The 25,135-nt window shown below is 51.7% G+C and overlaps 1 protein-coding gene across 1 annotated transcript in view; it reads right to left on the minus strand.

Annotated features, from left to right (window-relative positions):
- Positions 1-25,135, minus strand: part of USP36 (ubiquitin specific peptidase 36) — a 53,122-nt gene continuing 27,987 nt past the window's right edge. The window contains 12 exon segments of the mRNA XM_038742063.1: positions 1-1,893; positions 3,899-4,044; positions 6,457-6,572; positions 8,615-8,716; positions 8,968-9,125; positions 10,684-11,376; positions 16,455-16,585; positions 17,174-17,830; positions 20,488-20,629; positions 22,606-22,706; positions 24,651-24,791; positions 24,897-25,008. Coding sequence (XP_038597991.1) covers positions 3,913-4,044; positions 6,457-6,572; positions 8,615-8,716; positions 8,968-9,125; positions 10,684-11,376; positions 16,455-16,585; positions 17,174-17,830; positions 20,488-20,629; positions 22,606-22,706; positions 24,651-24,791; positions 24,897-25,008 — 2,485 coding nt within the window. The 3' untranslated portion in view covers positions 1-1,893; positions 3,899-3,912.

Below are 25,135 nucleotides of genomic sequence, written 5' to 3' on the forward strand. Positions count from 1 at the left end.
AAAATGGTTTATTACACTGCTACCTCGGCAATGCCACGGGCTACAGTGCTTCCTGAGCAGGAGGATGCGAAACACAGGAGGCCTGGCCGATCCCACACGCACATCAGAGGTTTTGGGATCGTTCTACTCCCATTCAATCAGACACCAGGCTGAAAAAAGATGGATTAAGGAGAGGCACCTGTAGCCTTCTGAGCTCCAGTGTACTAGCATAGATCTCCCCAAACTTACTTCCTCAAGTCCAAGTTAAATAAAATCCAGATTCTATGCCAGTTGGACGACCGCTATTATAAAAGCTTTATTATTTTATATATATATATATATGTATATATGTATATGTACATGTCAGTCATCTAACGTTGGGCGAATTGATTTCCGGGTGAGGACCCTGCCCCGACCGGACTGGTGGAGGAGAGGGCTTGCTTTCAAGTGGGCGATGATAAAAAAACGTTTTGGACGAGTCATGCCGTCGGGAGGTATTTTGGAAGGGGCGGGAGACGGACGGGAGGATGGTGAAGTTGGCGGGGGGCGAGAGACGGATGAAGGGACGTCAGTGGAAGACGTGGAAAGGTGTTTCAGACTAGGGGACCCCAACCGCCAGGCTGGGGCACAAAAGAAGGGAGCCAAGAGCGCCAGGGAGATGGACGGAGAGCAAAATGTGACTGCGTTTTCTCCACACACACCCCCACCGCTGGAAGGTGACAACCGAGTCACGGGGATAGTGGCCAGTCTTCGCTCCATGGCCGCTGGAGGACCACCCCCACCCCTGACAACCTCCTGCCCAAGGCCAGGAGCATCCGCGATTGGCCGTCCTCTACCGAACCTTTGCCAAAAAGGTTCACGCCGTGCCCGGGTTTCGCCTCCGATCCGGCGGGGGCTGAGGAAGGCAGAGGGGAGGGTGAAGCCAACTCAGCCGGGAGAAGCAGGGGACACGATCTTGGAGCAAGAAGCCCGAGAAGGGGAGACAGGGTGGGGACGCTGAGTGACCTGTGAATCCCGGCTCCGAGCGTGATTCCGGAGAGGAGGAGGGGGAGCGGGTGTCACCAGGGAAGAAGAGAGACTTGAGGTTCTGGTTCCTTGCGCTGAGGTGAGCCCCGCCTGGCCCCACGGCCACGAACTGGGGGGGCGGGGCAGTAGCCATCATTCGTGCCGCCGCGCGACTGCGGCCCCATTTCCGCTCGAGGTCAGGGCGGGCCCGATTTTGCCAGACGGCAAGGTGTCCCGGGCTCCCTTAACCCAATTCGGGTTGGGGCCGGGACGACGTCCGAGTGGAAGGCCTCCGACGCCATCGCCACCTGCTCGGGATTACCGTAGGCCCGAGGGGAATTCCGGGAGGGGAGCCGTCCCTCAGAGCACCGGCCCCTTGCGATCAGTCCTGCGGCAACCCCCACTGCCCCTCTTCCCGGATGACAAGAAACAAGGGATCTGTTCACCAGTATGGCGAAGGCAGTGCAGCTAGAGACAACCTAGACGCCCCTCCTGGACCACTAATTTCCTTCGGCGCATCCCCCGGGGAGGCAAGACACTGATAAAAATCGCCGGTTCTCATCAAACCCACCCCGTTCTCGCCAACTGGAGCCTCTCCGGGGACCCCAGGATCAAAGGTGAGACCCTTTGTGCCTCCCATCCCACCGGCCTCCCCGGCAACGCGACCTTCGCCGCGGTCTTTCTTGGCAACATCACGAGGACGACACCGCTTGGGCTTCCGGGCTTTTAAGAACCTCTGCCCCAGGGGAGACCGGGCAGACTACGACAGCAGCTCAGAGTTTCCTCCCACAGTGGATCGGGACAGTGCCAATGTCCTGGGAGAGGCAGGGGCCCAAGACCACGGTCTCCCCTCCCGGTGGGACAGGTGGGCGGTCAAGTCCAGAAGAAGCGGCGGGATCTTCCTGGAGCCTGAGAGAGGAGGCAAACCATCACAGATGGCACACGTAACCGCTATTTCACACTCAATCAACCCTGGCGTGGTTTCCAGGGCCTCTGCGCCAGCCAAACCCGCCCGCCGTTTCTCGCATGGGCTCCTGCCCATCCTAGAACTGCACTACTATTATTTTAGTATCTAATAATAACCGTGGTAGTTGTTAAGTGCTTATGTGCCACGCGCTGTACTAAGCGCTGGGGTAGATGCAAGATAATCACGTTGGACACAGTCCCTGTCCCACACAGGGCTCCCAGTCTTAATCTCCACTTTACAGATGACGACACGGAGGCACAGAAGTGACTCGCCCAAGGTGACACAGCAGACGAGTGGCGGAGCCAGAATTAGAACCCAGGTCCGGACGCTTTCCACTAAGCCACGAAACGCTCAGTATGCGTCAGGCGCTATTCTAAACAACAGGGTAGGTCAGGTCCCAGCTGGGGCTTGAGATCCTATCCCCATTTTGCAGATGAGGGAACTGAGCCCCAGAAATGAAGTGACTTGCCCAAGGTAACTTGCCAGAACACCATGTATCTACCACAGTACTTAGAGCAGTGTTTGACACATAGTAAGCGCTTAATAGCATAAAAAAACCAGTGATATTTATCTATCGCTGTACTGAACGCTTGGGAAAGTGCGATGCACAACCCCTGTACAAAAGGAGCTTCTGGTATACAGCGGGGAAGCTAGGAAAAGCAACATGGGTTCTAATCCCGGCTCCACCTCTCGTCTGCTGTGTGACCTTGGGAAGTCACTTCACTTCTCTGGGTCTCAGTGACCTCATCTGTAAAATGGGGATTTTGTGCGGGGTATTTGTTAAGCCCTTACTATGTGCAAAGCACTGTTCTAAGCGCTGGGGAGGTTACAAGGTGATCAGGTTGTCCCACGGGGGGGGCTCACAGTTTTAATCCCCATTTTACAGATGGAGGTAACTGAGGCCCAGAGAAGTGAGGTCAATCAATCAATCGCATTTATTGAGCGCTTACTGTGTGCAGAGCACTGTACTAAGCACTTGGGAAGTCCAAGGTGGCAACATATAGAGACGGTCCCTATCCAACAGTGGGCTCACAGTCTAGAGAGGGGAGACAGAGAACAAAACAAAACATATTAACAAAATAAAATAGAATAGATATGTACAATATCTATTGAAGTGACTTGCCCAAAGTCACACAGCTGGCAATTGGCGGAGTCGGCATTTGAACCCATGATCTCTGACTCCAAAGCCCGTGTTCTTTCCACTGAGCCATGCTGCTTCCTGCACTTAACAAATATAGTGATAATGATATAATAATAATAATAATAACAATAATTTGGGGATCCCCTGGAGTGATCAGGTTATCAGGTTGTCCCACGTGGGGCTCACAGTCTTAATCCCCATTTTACAGATGAGGGAACCGAGGCCCAGAGAAGTGAAGTGACTTGCCTAAAGTCACACAGCTGACAGTTGGCAGAGCCGGGATTACAGCCCCACATGGGCTGTTTCCAACTCAATTTGCTTCCTCTCCCCCTCGTCCCCCTCTCCTTACCTCCTTCCCTTCCCCACAGCACCTGTATATATGTATATATGTTTGTACATATTTATTACTCTATTTCTTTTACTTGTACATATCTATTCTATTCTATTTTATTTTGTTAGTATGTTTGGTTTTGTTCTCCGTCTCCCCCTTCTAGACTGTGAGCCCACTGTTGGGTAGGGACCGTCTCTATATGTTGCCAACTTGTACTTCCCAAGCGCTCAGTACAGTGCTCTGCACACAGTAAGCGCTCAATAAATACGACTGACTGATTGATTGATTGTATCCACCCTGGCGCTTAGTTCAGTGCCTTGCACATAGGTGGTGAACAAATACCACAATCATTACTATGTGATGCTATGGACCGGGGAGTGGGCAGGTGGTGGTCTCGAAGCCCGAATGGGAAGTCCCGGAAGCCCGCCGGGGGTCCCGTCTTCCCTGCCGGACCCGCTGGAGATTCCCCGCTCACCGGTCCCCGCGGCGTCAGCGCCGGTAGCTGAGGCTGCTGGCCTTCGCCGGGTGGGTCGCGGACCAGAAGTTGCGACGACTCTGCAGCTTCTGGAAGGCGTTGAAGTTCCGCTTCTTCTCCGGCCTGAACTTCTTGAACTTCTTCACCTAATTAGAGAACCACCGAATGTGATGCTTTAACAGTAATAAGAAGAATAATCCCCGCGGTGGGTATTTTTGGTGTTTCGGCGTTTGCTACGTGCCAGGCACTGGACTAGATACACGTTTACTTGTACATATCTAATAATAATAATAATGATTGCATTTATTAAGCACTTACTATGGGCAAAGCACCGTTCTAAGCGCCAGGGAGGTTACAAGGTGATCAGGTTGTCCCACGTGGGGCTCACGGTCTTAATCCCCATTTTACAGATGAGGTAACTAAGGCACAGAGAAGTGAAGTGACTTGCCCAGAGTCACACAGCTAAGTGGCAGAGCCGGGACTTGAACCCATGACCTCTGACTCCAAAGCCCGGGCTCTTTCCACTGAACCACGCTGCTTCTCTTAAAGCAGCGATTGATGATGATAAATACGATTGATGATTGATGATGATGACGTTAATCAAGTGTGTAGAGCATTCATTCATTCAATTGTTTTTATTGAGCGGTTCCTGTGTGCGGAGCACTGTACTAAGCGCTTGGGAAGTCAAAGTTGGCAACATATAGAGACGGTCCCTACCCAACAGCGGGCTCACAGACTAGAAGGGGCAGACAGACAACAAAACAAAACACGTAGACGGGTGTCAAAGTCGTCAGAACAAATAGAATTAAAGCTATATGCACATCATTAACAAAATAAATAGAATAGGAAATATGTACAAGAAAAATAGAGCAATAAATCTAATAAAACTAAATAAAATCTAATAAAATAGAGTAATAACACTTGTGTACAAACATACACAAGAGCTGTGGGGAGGGGAAGGAGGTAGGGCCGGGGGGATGGGGAGGAGGAGAGGGAAAAGGGGGCTCAGACTGGGGAGCGTTTGGGAGAGTACAATACAACAATAAACAGATACATTCCCTGCACACAATGAGCTTGCGGTCTAGAGGGGACACAGTCTCTGTCCCACACTGGGTTCGCGGTCGTACTCCCCATTTTACAGATGAAGGAACTGAGGCCCAGAGAGGTGAAGTGATTCTGCCCACGGTCACACAGAAAACGAGTGGCGGAGCCGGGATGAGAACCAGCTCAGAGAAGCAGCGTGGCTCAGTGGAAAGAGCCCGGGCTTTGGAGTCAGAGGTCGTGGGTTCGAATCCCGGCTCCACCACATGTCTGCTGTGTGACCTTGAGCAAGTCACTTTTAACTTCTCAGAGCCTCAGTTACCTCATCTGTAAAATGGGGATGATGACCGTGAGCCCCGCATGGGACAACCTGATCACCTTGTATCCCCCAGCGCTTAGAACAGTGCTTTGCACATAGTAAGCGCTTAACAAATGCCAATTATTATTATTATTCTCAGAGCCTCAGTTACCTCATCTGTAAAATGGGGATGATGACTGTGAGCCCCGCACGGGACAACCTGATCACCTTGTATCCCCCAGTGCTTAGAACGTGCTTTGCACATAGTAAGCGCTTAACAAATGCCATTATTATTATTATTATTATTATTAGCTCGTCCTTGGCTCACTATGCCAAGCACTGTACTAAGCACTGGGGTACAGACGAGATCATCAGGTCCCACCTGGGGCTCACAGTCTAAGTAGGAGGGAGAACAGGGACCTAATCCCCATTTTGCAGATGAGGGAACTGAGGCCCGGAGAGGTACAGAGACTTGCATAAGGACACAGCAGGCTAGTGGCAGAGGTGGGATTAGAACCCAGGTCCTCTGATTTCCAGGCCTGGGCCCTTTCCTCTAGGACAAGCTGCCTCTCAAGACGTCAAGGATCTCAAGAGAGAGCGGGGCTGTTCCAGGTTCAGGGCTGTTAATTAGTTATAATGACATTTATTAAGCGCTTACTATGTGCAAAGCACTGTTCTAAGTGCTGGGGAGGATAGAAGGTGATCAGGTTGTCCCACTTGGGGCTCACAGTCTCAATCCCCATTTTACAGAAGAGGTAACTGAGGCACAGAGAAGTGACTTGCCCAAAGTCACACAGCGGACAATTGGCTTGCCCTTCTTGCGGGCAGGGTTCATGTCTACCAACTCTGTTGGACTGGACTCTCCCAAGCGCTTAGTCCTGCTGCTCAGTAAGTCCCCTTGACTGACTGCTTGATCAATCAGGGCCAACTAAATCCCCCATCAGCTGGACGGATGGGCTCTGTAATCCCTCCGATCCAGGGCTTTCCAAAGACGGGGACCTCAAGCCGGGCCGGGGGCGGCACCCGTCCGCGGGCATCATCAATCGTATTTATTGAGCGCTTACTATGTGCAGAGCACTGTACTAAGCGCTTGGGAAGTACAAATTGGCAACGTATAGAGACGGTCCCTACCCAACAGTGGGCATGGAACATGCCCAAAACCACAAAGCACACAAAATCCCGGGCCTCACCGAGTCCCTGTTCCCGGCTGGCCTCTTACCTTCCCCCGGTCAAATTCCTCATCCCAGTCGTCAATCACTGTCTCGCTCCGAGCCAACCTGCTGTCCTGGATGGCATCCTGACTCACGGCCGAGATCTCCCCGCTCCAGGTGAGGACTGCAAGGAGGAAGCGAGCGAGACCCTCAGCCTGCCCCATCTGGGCTATAACGGACCTCCTCCTGGGTATTGATGTGACCCAACTTTAGACGGGCAATTTATAATCAATCAATCGTATTTATTGAGCGCTTACTGTGTGCAGAGCACTGTACTAAGCGCTTGGGAAGTACAAGTTGGCAACATATAGAGACAGTCCCTACCCAACAGTGGGCTCACAGTCTAAAAGGGGGAGACAGAGAACAAAACTAAACATACTAACAAAATAAAATAAATAGAATAGACATGTACAAGTAAAATAGAGTAATAAATATGTACTAATAATAATAATGATGACATTTATTAAGCGCTTACTATGTGCAAAGCACTGTTCTAAGCACTGGGGAGGTTACAAGGTGATCAGGTTGTCCCGCGGGGGGCTCACGTTCATCATCCCCATTTTACAGATGAGGGAACTGAGGCACAGAGAAGTTAGGTGACTTGCCCAAAGTCACACAGCTGACAATTGGCGGAGCCAGGATTTGAACCCATGACCTCTGACTCCAAAGCCTATATATATATATATATATATATATACACGTATATATGTACAAACATATACACATATATACAGGTGTTGTGGGGAAGGGAAGGAGGTAAGATGGGGGGATCCTATTACTATACTAACTATTACTATAACTACTATTACTATATAACTATTACTACACGCCAAGCACTGTTCTAAATGCTGGGGTGGATCTAAGTTAATCAGGGTGGCCAAAGTCCCAGTCCCGCGGGGGGCTCACCCTCTTAATCCCCATTTTACAGATGAGGGAACTGAGGCGCAGAGAAGTGAAGTGACCAGCCCAAGATCACACAGCAGCAGATATGTGGCGGAGCCAGGGATTAAAACCCAGGTCCTTCTGACTCCCAAACCCGGGCTCTATTAGTTCTTTGAGGGCAGGGAATTGGGTCACGCTACTGCCCTTTTCAAGACCCTCACCCTCGGGGGGCTCAACCCCGAGAAGTCCCGGAACACAGGTCGGCATCGGTTTCATTCGTTCAATCGTATTCATTGAGAGCTTACTATGTGCGGAGCACTGGACTAAGCGCTTGGGAGAGGACAAGAGGACAGTCTTGGGAGAGCCTTGTCCTCTTGGGAGAAGACGGTCTTTTAAACTGTGAGCCCACTGTTGGGTAGGGACTGTCTCTATATGTTGCCAACTTGTACTTCCCAAGCGCTTAGTCCAGTGCTCTGCACACAGTAAGCGCTCAATAAATACGATTGATTGACAATAATAAACAGACACATTCCCTGCCCATAATGAGCTTACAGTCTAGAGGGGGAGACGGACATTAGTAGAAATCAGTAAATGACAGATAAGGACTTAAGTGCTGTGGGGCTGAGAGGGGGGTTGAAGACTTGGGCAAGTGTCCTGCCCGCCTCAGTTCACCGAATGGAACTAGGCCCTGTGACATCAGCTGACATAATAATAATGATGGCATTTATTAAGCGCTTACTATGTGCAAAGCACCGTTCTAAGCACTGGGGAGTTTACAAGGTGATCAGGTTGTCCCATGGGGGGGGGGCTCAGTCTTAATCCCCATTTTCCAGATGAGGGAACTGAGGGCCAGAGAAGCGAAGTGACTTGCCCAAAGTCACACAGCTGACAATTGGCAGAGCTGGGATTTGAACCCATGAACTCTGACTCCAAAGCCCGGGCTCTTTCCAGTGAGCCACGCTGCTTCTCCAGCCCCGTATCACCCCAGCAGGTGACTCTCCCCTCATCCTGGGCTGGTTTCCCCGAATTTCCCCCATTGGATTCCGAGAGCTGGATGGCTCCACTCTCTTCTCCTCTGGCCCTAAAGCTTGCAGGCCACTTACAATTCTTCCCACCAAACTTTCTCCATCCTCCGGTCCCCCGACCACCCATCCCTCCCGGGACTCCAGGACGCCTCTCTCCTGAAGCATCCCCCAACCCTCCAACCCCCAACCCGGAAAAATTGCTGCTCCTTGCCTCCTCCTCCCAAGCCCTGGGAGCTGGGTCGGTCGCGGACAGCCATACCTTGTTTTCCATAGGCTCTGTCGGACGAATACTTGAGCAGCTCCTGGAGCACACTGGATGTGTTCTGCTCCTCCGCGGGGGACTGGAGGACCTTCTCCTTCCCTGCAGTCAAAGCAAGGCAGACACCCCCCGTCTCAGGCCTGGTGGGTCTGAGGCGCCCTAATGGGCCTCTAGACTGTCAGCTCCTTGCGGGCAGGGTACACTGGACTTTCCCAAGTGCTTAGTACAGTGCCCCGCATGCAGCCCGGGCCTGCTGAAATTCAACTGGGACATGGCCCTACCTAGCCTGGGAGGAACAGGGCCTTCAACCGCCCCATCTCCCGTCCCCTTCCTCCCCCAGCCCGGCTACCCACCGAGCCCGTTGACTCTGGGCTGCCGGCCGTCGGCATCCTCGCAGAGGGCACCGCTCGGCGCTGGACCCGGCTCGCTTTCCTCCGCTTCCTGCTCGGAATCTCGCTTTCTCTTCTTATTCTTCGTCCTCGGGGCCTCCGCCTCAGCCTGAACCGAGCTGCTGAAGGGCAACAAGGGGAAGTGGAGTTAGGCTTCCGACGCGAGGCTCAGCCCGATCCGTCGGCAAGCAACGCCTGCCCAATATCCCATATCACGTGGAAGAGTGGCATGGGGGGGAAACCGGGCCAGGGTCTCTGGATTATCTACCCCCCTGCCACCCGTGGAGGTGGAGATCGCAGATGGACCGCGAGTTGGACGTTGGTTGGAGAAGCAGCGTGGCTCAGTGGAAATCAATCAATCAATCGTATTTATTGAGCGCTTACTGTGTGCAGAGCACTGTACCAAGCTCTTGGGAAGTACAAGTTGGCAACATATAGAGACAGTCCCTACCCAACAGTGGGCTCACAGTCTAAAAGGGGGAAAGAGCCCGGGCTTTGGAGTCAGAGGTCATGGGTTCAAATCCCAGCTCCGCCACTTGTCTGCTGTGTGACTTTGGACAAGTCGCTTAACTTCCCTATGCCTCAGTGACCTCATCTGTAAAATGGGGATTAAGACTGTGAGCCCCCCGTGGGACAACCTGATCACCTTGTAACCTCCCCGGCGCTTAGAACAGTGCTTTGCACATAGTAAGCACTTAATAAATGCCCTTATTAAAATTATTAATTAAATTAAAAGCCAACTTCAGTCCATTGATGGGAGCCACTGAGTGTGTACTGGGGTGACTGGCTCTGTACTGAGTGCCTAGACGGTGCACATCAGAAGCGAGGCACCGTTCCCTGCAACCAAGAATCCCGTACTCTCAAGGGGAACGAGAGAAGCCACGGTTAGAACGAGGCTTTGGCTTGGCTAATAATAATAGCAATGTTGGCATTTGTTTTACTATGTGCAAAGCACTGTTCTAAGCGCTGGGGGGGATACAAAGTGATCAGGTTATCCCATGCGGGGTTCACAGTCTTAATCCCCATTTTCCAGATGAGGTCACTGAGGCTCAGAGAAGTGAAGTGACTTGCCCAAGGTCACACAGCAGACATGTGGTGGAGTGGGGATTCGAACCCATGACCTCTGACTCCAAAGCCCGGGCTCTTTCCACTGAGCCACGCTGCCTGGCAGTCCACCCCAGCCCCGGCTTCTGAATCCGCAACCGTCTCTGCTCCTCCCTGATGGTGGTGTGTGTGTGTGTGTGTGTGTGTGTGTGTTGAGAAACAGCGTGGTCAGTGGATAAAGCCTGGGCATCAGAAGGACTAGGGTTCGCATCCTGGCTCTGCCCCATGTCTGCTGGGTGATCTTGGGCAAGTCACTTCACTTCCCTCGGTGACTTCATCTGTAAAATGGGGATTAAGAGTGTGAGTCCCATGAAGGGCAGGAGACCGTGTCCAACCTGATTAACTTGTATTTACACCAGTGCTTAGAACAGTGCTTGGCACATAGTAAGCGCTTAACAAGTACCACTAGCATTATTACTGTGTGCGTATGCGTCTATAGACCGTGAGCCCACTGTTGGGTAGGGACCGTCTCTATATGTTGCCAACTTGTACTTCCCAAGCGCTTAGTACAGCACACAGTAAGCGCTCAATAAATACGACTGATTGATTGATTTGTGTGTGTCTTCTCAGTCTCACCTGTCTGAAGCTGGCCGCTGGCTAGGGTCACCGCTTTCCTCTTGTTCTTCTCGCTTCCTCTTCTTTTTCTTCTTCTTCTTTCTACTCTGGTGGTGGACGGCCTCGTCCCTCTCCTCCTGCTCCTCCTCCTCCTCCTCCTCCCTCCTCTTCTTCCGCCTCCCGGGGCGATGGGCGCCCGTCCCGTCTCCCACCTGACCGCCGCCGGGCTCCCGCCTCTCATCCCGGGCCTCCTCCGGCCCGCCCGCGGCCGGCTCGGTCCGGGCCTCCCTCCGGACCCCTCGGCTCCCGTCCCCTCTCCCTGCCCGGTGCCCCCGCACCGGGGACTCCGGGCCTTCGGCCAGGCATCTGTGCCCGTCTTCCCCGTGTCTCCTCCTCCTCCTCCTCTTCTTGCCCTGCCGGGGCTCGGAGCCCTGCCCGTTTCCTGGAGAGGAGTCCGCCTCCGCGCCGCCCCGGGACTCGGTTTCCCCAGGATGGCGGTTCCTCTTCTTCCCAGGGAAGCTGGGCGGGGCGGGGCTGGCTCCCTGCTGCCGCTGGAGGGGAGGGGACCCTGGGTCCCCGTTGACCTGAGGCTGGGGGGCGGAGGCAGGAGAGCAGCAGGGGGGCCGGGTTGAGGCCTTGAATGCAGGGGGGCTGAAGGAGAACGTAGTAGACTTGGAAGGCAGACTCGAGGATGACTTGGGAGGGAAGTCGGCCCTGCGGAGAGAAGCCGGGATAATCAATCAATCGTATTTATTGAGCGCTTACTGTGTGCAGAGCACTGCACGAAGCGCTTGGGAAGTACAAGCTGGCAATATATAGAGACAGTCCCTACCCAACAGTGGGCTCATAGTCTAGAAGGGGGAGACAGAGAACAAAAGCAAACATACTAACAAAATAGAATAGATAGGTACAAGTAAAATAAATAAGTAGAGTAATAAATATGTACAAACATATATACAGGTGCTGTGGGGAAGGGAAGGAGGTAAGATGGGAGGGATGGAGAGGGGGACGAGGGGGAGAGGAAGGAGGGGGCTGAGTGTGGGAAGGCCTCCTGGAGGAGGTGAGCTCTCAGCAGGGCCTTGAAGGGAGGAAGAGAGCTAGCTTGGCGGACGGGCAGAGGGAGGGCATTCCGGGCCCGGGGGAGGACGTGGGATAAGCAGGCCGACAAGGCTTCAGGGGTCCCGGGACTGGCCACCGAGAATTTCTAAGCATCGACGACGAGGGCCTTCGTTAAACGCTTACTATGTGCCAAGTGCCATACTAAACGCTGGGGTTGGCCGCGGTCACTGTCACACACGGGGCTCTCGGTCTAAGGAGGAGGGAGAATGGGCCCTGAATTCCCCACTGTATAGATGAGGAAACTGAGGCCCAGAGAAGTGAGAAGCAGCATGGCTTAGTGGAAAGAGACTGAGCCTGATAGGCAGAAGGAACTGGGTTCTAATCCCGGCTCCACCGCTTGTCTGCCAGGTGGCCTTGGGCACCCGTGGGGATTGAGACTGTGAGCCCCACACGGGATGGGGACTGTGTCCAACCCAATTTGCTTTTTTCCACCCCTGCACTCAGTACAGTGCCTGGCACACAATTAACACTTAAATACCATAATTATTGCTATTATCAATCAATCATATTTATTGAGCGCTTACTGGGTGCAGAGCACTGTACTAAGCGCTTGGGAAGTACAAGTTGGCAACATATAGAGACAGTCCCTAAGCGCTTACTATGTACCAAGCACTGTTGTAAGCACTAGGGTAGATACAAGTTAATCAGGCTGGACAAAGTCCCTGTCCCACATGGGGCTCATACTCATTCACTCAATTGTTTTTATTGAGCACTTACTTTGTGTAAAGCACTGTACTAAACACCTGGGAGAGCATACTACAACAATAAACAGACACATTCCCTGCCCACCACAAGCTTACAGTCTAGAAGGGGGGAGACAAACATTAATATAAATGAATAAATTACAGATATGTACAAACTCTCCTCCTCCCCATCCCCCCCGCCCTACCTCCTTCCCCTCCCCACAGCACTTGTATATATATTTGTACAGATTAATTACTCTACTTGTACATATTTACTATTCTATTTATTTTGTTAATGATGTGTATATAGCTTTAATTCTATTTGTTCTGACGATTTTGACACCTGTCTACATGTTTTGTTTTGTTGTCCTGTCTCCCTCTTCTAGACTGTGAGCCCATTATTGGGTAGGGGCCATCTCTATATGTTGCCAACTTGTACTTCCCAAGCACTTAGTAAAGTGCTCTGCACACCATAAGCGCTCAATAAATACGACTGAATGAATAAATGAATAAGCACTGTGGGGCTGGGAAGAGGGATGAATAAAGGGAGCTTTACAGATGAGGTCACTGAGGTCCAGGGAAGTGAGGGGACTTGCCCAAGGTGACACAGCAGACATGAGGTGGAGTCAGGATTAGAACCCAGGTCCCTCTGGCTCGTAGGCCCCTGCTCTGTCTACCACTAAGCTACAAAAATCAACAGCACCCAAGATGAGACTTGAACCCACAACCCCCGGCTTAGGAGGCCGGTGCAGTGTGGCTCAGTGGAAAAAGCCCAAGCTTGGGAGTCAGAGGTCATGGGTTCAAATCCTGGCTCTGCCGCTTGTCTGCTGTGTGACTTTGGGCAAGTCACTTCACTTCTCTGTGCCTCGGTTCCCTCATCTGTAAAATGGGGATTCAGACTGTGAGTCCCCCGTGGGACAACCTGATCACCTTGTATCCTCCCCAGCGCTTAGAACAGTGCTTTGCACATAGTAAGCGCTTAATAAATGCCATCATCATCATTATTATTATTATTATTGTTAGGCCACTTGGGCTAAGAAGCCAGGGTTTATTCATTCATTCATTCCTTGAATCGTATTTATTGAGCGCTGTGTGCAGAGCATTATACTGAGTGTTTGGGAGAGTAAACAGACACATTCCCTGCCCACAGTGAGCTTACAGTCTGGAGGGCCGTGAGGTGGCTGGCTTTCGGGCTGACGGGCTCATGGAGGCCCGTCCTCAACGGACAAAGCTGGTGCCTCTAGACCGAAAGCTCACTGTGGGCAGGGAATGTGTCCGTTATACTGTCCTCTCCCAAGCACTTAGTACAGTGCTCTGCACCTAGTAAGTGCTCAATAAATACAACTGATTGGGATGCCGGAAGCAGCGCAGCCTGGGGGGAGCTGGGTTCTAATAATAATAATAATAATAATAATGATGGCATTTATTAAGCGCTTACTATATGCAAAGCACTGTTCTAAGCACTGGGGAGGTACAAGGTGATCAGGTTGTCCCACTTAATCCCATTTTGAATATCGTCTGCTGTGGGACCTTGGGCAGGTGAGCAAGCCGCTTTACTTCTCTGGGCCTCGGTTACCTCATCTGTGAAATGGGAATTAAAAACCTGCTCTCTCCTAATAATAACAAATAAATAATAATTATGGTACTTGTTAAGCACATGCTATACGACAACCACCGTTCTACACAACACAAGATAATTAGGTCGGACACAGTCCCCGAACCACATGGGGCTCAGTCTTAACCCCATTGTACAGTTCTACTAGACTGGGAGCCCCATGTGGGGCCTGATGACCTTGTATCACCCCAGTACTTAATACAGAGCTTGGCACAACGTAAGTGCTTAATATTATTATTATTGTTGTTAAAAGCCCAAGCCTTGGAGTCAGAGGATCTGGGTTCTCATCCCTGCCGTGTGACCCCGGGCAAGTCATTCCGCTTCTCTGAGTCTCAGTCCCCTCATCTGTAAAATGGGGCTTCTGTCCACCTCCCTCAGACTTAGTTGGGGAGCCTCCCACAAGACAGGGACTCTGTTCAACTTGATGACCTTGAACCTACCTCAGAGATCAGTACAGCGTCTGGCACTTGGTAAGTGTTTAACAAGTACCAGGACAAAAAAAAAAGATACATGATAAACCCACAAGACCTCCGTGATCTCAGGCCGACCCCGATTAGAGTGGACCCCCCCCCCGGAAGGTCCGGACCAGGCGGAGCCACAGGGAATTAAGCGGGAATGAAGGATGAAGCAGCCGGTGGAGATCAAGCCACCTCCCCGAAGAGGGGACCGCTGTCCCGGTGGGGAGAGGAAAACAATTTGTCAGGGATATTAATGGGAGAGGCCGCGTGGCCTAGCGGCTAGAGCCTGAGCCGCCTCTCCCGCCCCCATAGATTGGTTGTTTTTTTATAGAAATAAAGCTGATGACTTGCAAAAAAAAAAAAAAAATCACCTCCTCCAGGAGGCCTTCCCAGACTGAGCCCCTTCCTTCCTTTCCCCCTCGTCCGCCTCTCCATCCCCCCATCTTACCTCCTTCCCCTCCCCACAGCACCTGTATATATGTATATATGGTTGTACATATTTATTACTCTATTTATTTATTTATTTATTTTGCTTATACATATCTATCCTATTTATTTTGTTGGTATGTTTGGTTTTGTTCTCTGTCTCCCCCTTTTAGACTGTGAGCCCACGGTTGGGTAGGGACTGTCTCTATGTGTTGCCAATTTGTACTTCCCAAGCGCTTAGTACAGTGCTCTGCACATAGTAAGCGCTCAATAAATACGATTGATGATGATGATGATGAGCCCCCTTCTCGACTGTAAGCCCGTTGTTGGGTAGGGACTGTCTCTATCTGCTGCCGAATTGTACTTTCCAAGCGCTTAGTACAGGGCTCTGCACACAGTAAGGGCTCAATAAATACGACTGAATGAATGAATGAGTCAGAAGGCTCTGGGTCATCATCCTGGCTCCATCACTTGTCTGCTGTGGGACCTCGGGAGAGTTTGTTTTGTGGTATTTGTTAGAACAGTGCTTTGCACATAGTAAGTGCTTAATAAATGCCGTTATTATTATTATTATTATTTGTTAAGTGCTTTCTATGCATCAAACACTGTTCTAGGCAGTGGTACAAGTTAATCAGGTTGGACACACAGTCCCCGCACGGGACTCACAGTTTAAGTGGGAGGGAGAACGGAAGAAATGAGGCCCAGAAGTGAAGTGACTTGCCCAAGGCCACACAGCAAGTAACTGGCAGAGCCAGGGTTACAATTTAGGTCTTCTGACTCGCAGGCTCGGGCTCTTTTCCCTAGGCCACGCAGGCTCCCCTCTAAGTCACGTCACTTCTCTGGGTCTCAGTTCCTTCATCTGTAAAATGGGGATTAAGACCGTGAGCCCCACGTGAGACAGGGACTGTGACCAAATTGACTAGCTTGGGTCTCCCCTGGACCTTAGAACAGTGCCTGGCACATAGTAAGCGCTTAACAAACACTGTTTGGTGTTGTTTTTAATTATGAAGCGCTTGGAAAGCAGCGTGGCTCAGTGGAAAGAGCCCGGGCTTTGGAGTCGGAGGTCATGGGTTCGAATCCCGGCTCCGCCACCTGTCTGCTGTGTGACCTTGGGCAAGTCACTTAACTTCTCCGAGCCTCAGTTCTCTCATCTGTCAAATGGGGACTAAGACTGTGAGCCCCCCGTGGGACAGCCTAATCACCTTGGAACCTCCCCAGCGAGTAGAACAGTGCTTTGCACATAGTAAGCGCTTAATAAATGCCATCATTATTATTATTATTAAATCTGGGGAGGGACCGGTGTTAAGGATTCCCCGCAGCTGCTGCCAACCCACCTCACTACGGGCAGGAAACGTGTCGGCCGATTCTGGCATACCGCACCCTCCCAAGTGCTCAGAACAGTTTTCCGCACACAGTAGGCGCTCAACAAATACCACTGATTGACCGATGTGGACTGCCCGGGGGGCCGCCCCTCCCCCCGAACCCGCTTACCTGGCTTTACTGACAGGCCAAGGAGAGGTGAAGACAAGGTGGGTGGTTTTCGTGGGGTAGGTGTGGTCGGCGATGGATGGGTGGGGAGGTGGACGGAGGTCATTGCTGGTCGCCCTCCGCAAGGTGCTGGCCTGTAGTTATTGACATAAATAAAAACTTGGTGGTCTAAAAAAGGTTTCCGGGAGCGGAGAAAAAAAATCAAAACAAGATGAAATTAAAAGAATGAGAGGAATTTAAAAAAAAAAAATAGGAGTCCAGAGAGAGGGAGGGGAAACGGACACAAAGGTGGTGGTGACAGGCAGGGGATGGTAGAAGGAAAAGAAGAAGAAGAATCAGAAAAGTAGTTTTGATTAGAAAGTAAAAGGAAAAAAAAAAGGGAAGGAAAATTCAACAGTGTCATCTTCACAACCCAGCCCTGCCATACTTGCCACCTCCGCCTTTCTCCTGCTCCTCAAGGGTCAGCCTGGACCCCCTAAACTACCCCACTGACCATCAACCGCCCCAGTGCCCAGTGCCCCCTGCCCCTTCTACAAACACCAGCTAGAGGCGGAGGAGTTGGAGGGCATCGGGCAGAGCCTCAGTCAATCAGGGAGCCTGACTCAGTGGTCTTCCCTCCCACTCTCAGGCTCCTGAAGAGACTAGGCCTAAACTTCACCCCTCAACCATCACCCCAGCACCCCCAGGAAGAGATACCCCTCACGCGGCCCAGGCACACCCACCTTCCTGGCGGAGAGGGCCAGCTTCTTGGCCGGCGGAGGCGACATGGTGTTGGCGGGCTCCACGGCCGCCACGTTGGTCAGCAGCGAAGACGGCAACTTGGCCCCCTTGGGGTCCCCTCCCCCGGGCCGTTCCTCGGTCCGCTCACCGGCGGAGGGGTCCGTTTCCCGGGGCGGGCGGAAGCGGGCTGCTCCGCTCCTGGGTGTCGGCGGGCCCCGGGCCCCCGCGTCACTGCCGGAAGAGCGCTCGGGGCTGGAGCTGCCGGAATCGCCCGCGTCGGGGTCCGAGCCGCCGCCGCCGCTGCCCGTGGGGCCGTGCCCGTTGACCGCGGTCGCCTCCGGGAGCCGCGGAGAGGAGGCCGGGGCCGCTTCCCTGCCTTCCCAGACCCCCGGCCGGCGGTTTTGAGGCTTACTGCCATCCAGCTCGCCCAGGCCATTGGACCCTGGTGGGGCCTTGAGCTTCTTGCCCTTCTTTCCCAGCTCTTCCAGCGTCGCGGGACTGGGCTTCGCAGACAGCTTCAGGGACGGACACCGGTGGGGGAGCTTTGGCTGAGGTGTTCCGTTCTGCGGTTTGGGCCCTGCCGCCACGCTGCTCCTGGGCACCACCACGCCGGTCTCCTCCGTCCCCTGGGGCTTCTTCCTGGGCCCGCCGTCCTGCCGCTGAGGGACACCAGAAGAGAGCATCGACTAGGGCCGTTGGCCTGAGCTGGGGGTTTGGAGCCGGCCCGTACGGGTCTTCCCTCCAAAATACACACATTCACCCGCTCTCCCTCAACCTTCTCTCTCTCTCTCACACCCTCTCCTTTAAGCAGACTCTTTTCCCCATCATTTGCTCCTGGCTCATTTGGCCGATGGGGATTGCCAGCGTTGCGGGAGCAGGGGGAGAATTTCACAAATGCCCAATTTGGGGAGCTGCGGAGGGGCAAAGGGGAGCGCAGAATGGGTCCCCAGAGTCTGTACAAAGGAAGGGTTCAATAAAATACCACAGATGGATTGACTGAGTGGAATCAATCAAGTGGAATCAAGGGCCTGGAATGACCTCCCTCCGCCCAGCCACCAAGCTAGCTCTCTTCCTCCCTTCAAGGCCCTATTGAGAGCTCACCTCCTCCAGGAGGCCTTCCCAGACTGAGCCCCTTCCTTCCTCTCCCCCTCTCCATCTCCCCTTCTTACCTCCTTCCCTTCCCCACAGCACTTGTATATATGTATATATGTTTGTACATATTTATTACTCTATTTATTTATTTTGCTTGTACATATCTATTCTATTTATTTTATTTTGTTAGTATGTTTGGTTTTGTTCTCTGTCTTCCCCTTTTAGACTGTGAGCCCACTGTTGGGTAGGGACTGTCTCTATATGTTGCCAATTTGTACTTCCCAAGCGCTTAGTACAGTGCTCTGCACATAGTAAGCGCTCAATAAATACGACTGATGATGATGATGATTGAGCTGGAATGCAAGGGGCAAAATGGGGGAAGCAAGTTAGGAGTATTCTTTTGCTCCTTCCAAATCAATCCATGGTATTTGAGTGCTTACTATGTGCATAACACCGTACTTTCAGGTGGTTTAAGGACGCCGTTGTGTTTATACTAACGGTATGAACAACTCTCCTTGAACACTGTCTATTCCCCACCCCCACCCCCAAAACCTCTTCTTCTAGAGGGCAAGGAACATGTCTGTTCTACTTTTGATTCATTCATTCATTCAATCGTATTTATTGAGCGCTTACTGTGTGCAGAGCACTATACTAAGCGCTTGGGAAGTACAAGTTGGCAACATATAGAGACGGTCCCTACTCAACAGCGGGCTCACAGTCTAGAAGGGGGAGACAGACAACAAAACAAAATGTATTAACAAAATAAAATAGAATAAATATGTACAAATAAAATAATGACATTTATTAAGCACTTACGATGTGCAAAGCACTGTTCTAAGCGCTGGTTTTCAAATGATTGTTAAATTGTCCTCTCCCAAGCGCTTAGTACAGCGCTCTGCACATGGTAAGTTCTACATGTTTATTACTCTATTTATTTTACTTGTACATATCCATTCTATTTATTTTATTTTGTTAGTATGTTTGGTTTCATTCTCTGTCTCCCCCTTTTTGACTGTGAGCCCACTGTTGGGTAGGGACTGTCTCTATATGTTGCCAACTTGTACTTCCCAAGCGCTTAGTACAGTGCTCTGCACCCAGTAAGCGCTCAATAAATACGATTGATTGATTGATTGATTCTCACTAAATGCGACTAACTCTTCCTCCCATTATTTACTAAGCCTTTACTTGGGAGACTAGATTGTCAGCTCGCTGTGGGCAGGGACTGGGTCTCCCAACTCGGACACACTGGACTCTCCCAAGGGCTTAGTACAGTGCTCTACACCCAGTAAGGACTCAATAAATACCACTGACTGACTAAGGCAGCGAAGCTAGGACCCCAGAAATCCTCTCCCAAGTCGGAAAGGCTGTCTGCACTCTACATTCCAAGGGTAAGGTAAGCTGGGACGCGTGGGCTGGCCAATCAGGAGTGTTTATTGGGCGCTCCCTACGCGCAGGGCACTATACTGAGCACTGCTGAGAGTCCAGGTGAGGTAGAATCGCTTCAGAAGCAGCGTGGCTCAGTGGAAAGAGCCCGGGCTTTGGAGTCAGAGGTCACGGGTTCAAAACCCGCCTCCACCAATCGTCAGCTGGGTGACTTTGGGCAAGTCACTTCACTTCTCTGGGCCTCAGTTCCCTCATCTGGAAAATGGGAATTAAATCTGTGAGCCCCCCGTGGGACAACCTGATCACCTTGTATCCCCCCAGCGCTTAGAACAGTGCTTTGCACATAGTAAGCGCTTAGTAAATACCATCATTATTATTATTATACTAGCTCTCTTCCTCCCTTCAAGGCCCTACTGAGAGCTCACCTCCTCCAGGAGGCCTTCCCAGACTGAGCCCCTTCCTTCCTCTCCCCCTCTCCATCCCCCCACCTTACCTCCTTCCCTTCCCCACAGCACCTGTATATATGTATATATGTTTGTACATATTTATTACTCTATTTATTTTATTTGTACATATCTATTCATTTTATTTTGTTATTATGTTTGGTTTTGTTCTTTGTCTCCCCCTTTAAGACTGTGAGCCCACTGTAGGGTAGGGACTGTCTCTAGATGTTGCCATCTTGTACTTCCCAAGCGCTTAGTCCAGTGCTCTGCACCCAGTAAGCGCTCAATAAATACGATTGATTGATTGATTGATGGTTACGTCGCCCGACTGGCTTCCTGCCCCGTCCCGGGAGAGTCGACCGCCCAAGGAAGGGGTGAGGGCTTCCGGGAGGACGTACCTTCCCGATCAGAGGTGACGAGAGAATCCCGTTGCTGAGGTTCTTCTTGACGTGGTCCGGGCCGATGCTGTTTGTTCGGTTGGCGGGAGTCGGGGAGGCTTTGGAGATGGGGCCCTCGGGGCTCTTTTTGAACCCTGGAATTCTGGGGAGGGAAGCAGGATGCGAGTCAGGTCCTGGCTTTTTAGAGAGCGATGTCCGAGCGGTGTTAGACGATGACGGTACTCGTTAAACGCTTACTATATGCTCAGCACTGTATTATAAGCACCGGGATAGCTACAAAATCATCAGGTCAGACACAGTCCCTGTCCCACTTGAGTTCGCGGTAGGATAATCCCCATTTTACACATGAGGAAACTGAGGCCCAGAGAAGCGAAGCAAAGCTGCCCAAGGCCACACAGCAGAGAGGTGACGAGGCCACGATTAGAACCCGGCTCTGCCACTTCTCTGCTGTACAAGTCACTTCACTTCTTTGGGTCTCTGTTCCCTCATCTGTGAAACGGGGATTAAGACTGTGAAGCCCCATATGGGACAGGGACTGTGTCCAACTTGATTAGCTTCTACCTACTCCAGCGCTTAGTATAGTGCCTGGCACATATTGAGCACTTAAAGAGCATCAGTAAAAAAAGAAAAAAAAAAGAGACCCTGATCCTCTAACTCCCAGGCCTGGGCTCTTTCCATTACGCTACATCCCTCCGCCCTTTAACACCGGGGGAACCCCTCCTGCGTGCCCCCCAACAAATGAGGGGCATTACCGGCAAGTCTCAGCGATTAACAAGTACCATCATTATTATCCAGCACTTAGAACAGTGCTTGGCACATAGTAAGCGCTTAATAAATGCCATCATTATTATTATCCACCCCACCTCACTGACCAGTTGGGTGAATGATGCCCATTTGGACAGCCCCAGCCGGTCCTGGGAAGCTCCCCAAAGCAGAAGGTTAGGATGAGACCTAACTTCCCAGGAAGGCTGGTGAGCCCCAATCCTGAAGGATGCGTTTCTCACCCAGGTAGTCAGGATGAGACCTAACTTCCCAGGAAGGCTGGCGAACCCTAATCCTAAAGGATGCGCTTCTCACCCAGGTAGTCAGGATGAGACCTAACTTCCCAGGAAGGCTGGCGAGCCCCAATCCTGAAGGATGCATTTCTCACCCAGGTGCTTTTTTTTTTTTTTTAAACACGTTATCTGTTAAGCCTTTACCATGTGACAGACACTGTTCTAAGTGCTGAGGTAGATACAAGCTGTTCGTTCATTCATTGTCATATTTATTGAGCGCTTACTGTGTGCAGAGCACCGTACTAAGCGCTTGGGAAGTCCAAGTTGGCAACATATAGAGACGGTCCCTACCCAATAGTGGGCTCACAGTCTAGAAGCTGCTCAAGTTGGACACAGTCTCTGTCCCTTATGGGGCTCACAATCTTAATCCCCATTTTAATAATAATAATGACTATAACTGTGGTACTTGTTAGGTGCTTACTAAGTGCCAGGCACTGTACTAAGTGCCGGGGTAGTACTAGGCAACTGGGTTCATTCATTCATTCAATCGTATGTATTGAGCGCTTAATGTGTGCAGAGCACTGTACCAAGCGCTTGGGAAGTACAAGTTGGCAACATATACAGATGGTCCCTACCCACAGTCCCGGTCCCACCAAGGGCTCACGGTCTTCATCTCCATTTTACAGATGAGGAAACTGAGGCCCGGAGAAGTAATGTGACTTGCCCCAGGTCACACGGCAGAAAAGCGGCAGAGCTGGGATTAAAAGCCAGGTCCTTTCAACTCCCAGGTCCGGGTGCTAGCCACTCCACTACGAAGCGGATGTCACCATGGGGATAATAATAATAATAATAATGATGGCATTTATTAAGCGCTTACTACATGCAAAGCACTGTTCTAAGCACTGGGAAGGTTACAAAGTGATCAGGCTGTCCCCCGGGGGGCTCACAGTCTTCATCCCCATTTTCCAGATGAGGTAACTGAGGCCCAGAGAAGTGTAGTGATTTGCCCAAAGTCACACAGCTGACAAGTGGTGGAGCCGGGATTTGAACCCATGACCTCTGACTCCAAAGCCCATGCTCTTTTCCACTGAGCCACACATGGCGGTGGGGCAGTGAGCTTTACCTGAGATAGAACAGCACGTAGGCCTGCTGGTTCAGGACCACTTTGATGTTGCTAGAATGGACGGAGGAGTCGTTCATCTGGTACCACTGCCCGTTACTGGCCTGAGGAGGTTTGAGAGACGGAATGGGGGAGAAGGAAAGAAGAACAATCAATCAATCGTGGTATTTATTGAGCATCTGTGTGCAGAAAAAAAAATCAGTGTATATCGAGTGCTTACGTGTGCAGAAAAAAACAATATATATTGAGCACTTACTGTGTACAGAAAAAAGATCAATATAACAATCATAATGGCATTTATTAAGCGCTTACTATGTGCAAAGCACTGTTCTAAGCGCTGGGGAGGTTACAAGGTGATCAGGTTGTCCCACGGGGGGCTCACAGTCTTCATCCCCATTTTCCAGATGAGGGAACTGAGGCCCAGAGAAGTGAAGTTACTTGCCCAAAGTCACACAGCTGACAATTGACGGAGCTGGGATTGGAACCCATGACCTTTGACTCCAAAGCCCGGGCTCTTTCCACTGAGCTACACTGCTTCTCTCTATATATTGTATGTGCTCAATATATACATATATATAAAATATATATTGATGATCTGATGACCAATCTGATGATCTACCCCAGCGCTTAGACAGCTCTCCATATATTGTATATATATTGTATTATGTATATTATGTATTATATATTGTACTGCATAGATATATGTTGAGCACATACTGTGTACAGAAAAAAAGCCAGTAATATTTATTGAGCGCTTACCTTAGTGCAGAGCACTGGACTAAATGCTTGGGAAAGTACAATGCAATAGGGCTTGTAGACACATTCCCTAGCCACAGATAAATTCTGTTATGGAATTGGTTCTGTGCCAGGCACTGTACTAAGCAAGGGGGCAGATACAAGATAATCAAGTTAGAGGCAGTACACGTCCCACGGAGGGTTCACAGTGTAAACCTGCTGTACCAAGTACCTGACAAGGAACAGAGAAGTGACACTTTGCCTGCCCACAGGGAGCTGACCCACTAAAGGGGGAGACAGATGGGTGTGAAAATAGAGCAGTGTGGACCAGTGGACAGAGTCCAGTGCCAGGGAGTCTGAAGGACTTGTGTGATCCTGGGCAAGTCACTTCTCTGGGCCTCAGTTCCCTCATCTTTAAATTGGGGATAAAGACCGGGACCGCACGTGGGACTGCGTCCAACCTGATGATCTACCCCAGCGTCTCGACAGTGTTGGACACGCAATAAGTGCTCGACAAATTGCATCACAGACAATTCCGACGCACTGGGGGGAACAGCATGGAGAAAGACCACCCTCGCCAGCCCCCATTTTGCTACCTGGTGGGGTGCTGGACCGCAAGTGGGACTGCGTCCAACCTGATGATCTACCCCAGCGTCTCGAAGTGTTGGACACGCAATAAGTGCTTGACAAATTGCATCACAGACAAATCCGACGCACTGGGGGAACGGCACGGAGAAAGACCACCCTCGCCAGCCCCCATTTTGCTACCTGGTGGGGTGCCGGACCGCACGTGGGACTGCGTCCAACCTGATGATCTACTCCAGCGTCTCGACAGTGTTGGACACGCAATAAGTGCTCGACAAATTGCATCACAGACAATTCCGACGCACTGGGGGGAACAGCATGGAGAAAGACCACCCTCGCCAGCCCCCATTTTGCTACCTGGTGGGGTGCTGGACCGCAAGTGGGACTGCGTCCAACCTGATGATCTACCCCAGCGTCTCGACAGTGTTGGACACGCAATAAGTGCTTGACAAATTGCATCACAGACAAATCCGACGCACTGGGGGAATGGCACGGAGAAAGACCACCCTCGCCAGCCCCCATTTTGCTACCTGGTGGGGTGCCGGACCGCACGTGGGACTGCGTCCAACCTGATGATCTACTCCAGCGTCTCGACAGTGTTGGACACGCAATAAGTGCTTGACAAATTGCATCACAGACAAATCCGACGCACTGGGGGAATGGCACGGAGAAAGACCACCCTCGCCAGCCCCCATTTTGCTACCCGGTGGGGGGCCGGAGACACTCACCTTGACATAGCAGTAATAGTGGCCGGCGTGGCAACTGTACCCCGAGTGGACAAGGACCGCGTAGAGCCCGTACATCACCGGGTCCCCGCTGCTCTGAGACATGTACGGCCGGATGTTGAGGAATTCCGGATAGCCCACGTCCTGCCAACACAGCCCCGGGAAGGACGACGTCAGCTCCCTGGGCGGACTGCCGACGGCCCACCCACCGCCCCCCGTCAGCCCAGGGCCCACCCGGCTGCCCCGTACCTTGGTGATCTTGCCCCCGCAGAAGTTGGCGAAGCGCTTGAGGCTGAGGGTCAGGACGTTGGAGGCCCGATGGATGGAGAAGCGCTTGCTGGCCGGCACTTTCTTCTTGCACCTGGGGGGAGGACGGGGGAGCGTAAGATCAGCTCGTCCTCTTGGGCAGAGTGGCCGGGCACTGAGCGGGCAGAGCCCGCCGCCACGGCCGGGAAGGAGCGGGGGAACTGCCCGGTCTAGGATGGGGT

Source organism: Tachyglossus aculeatus, unplaced genomic scaffold, assembly GCF_015852505.1.
Source record: "Tachyglossus aculeatus isolate mTacAcu1 unplaced genomic scaffold, mTacAcu1.pri SUPER_34, whole genome shotgun sequence".
NCBI classification, from domain to species: Eukaryota; Metazoa; Chordata; class Mammalia; order Monotremata; family Tachyglossidae; genus Tachyglossus; species Tachyglossus aculeatus.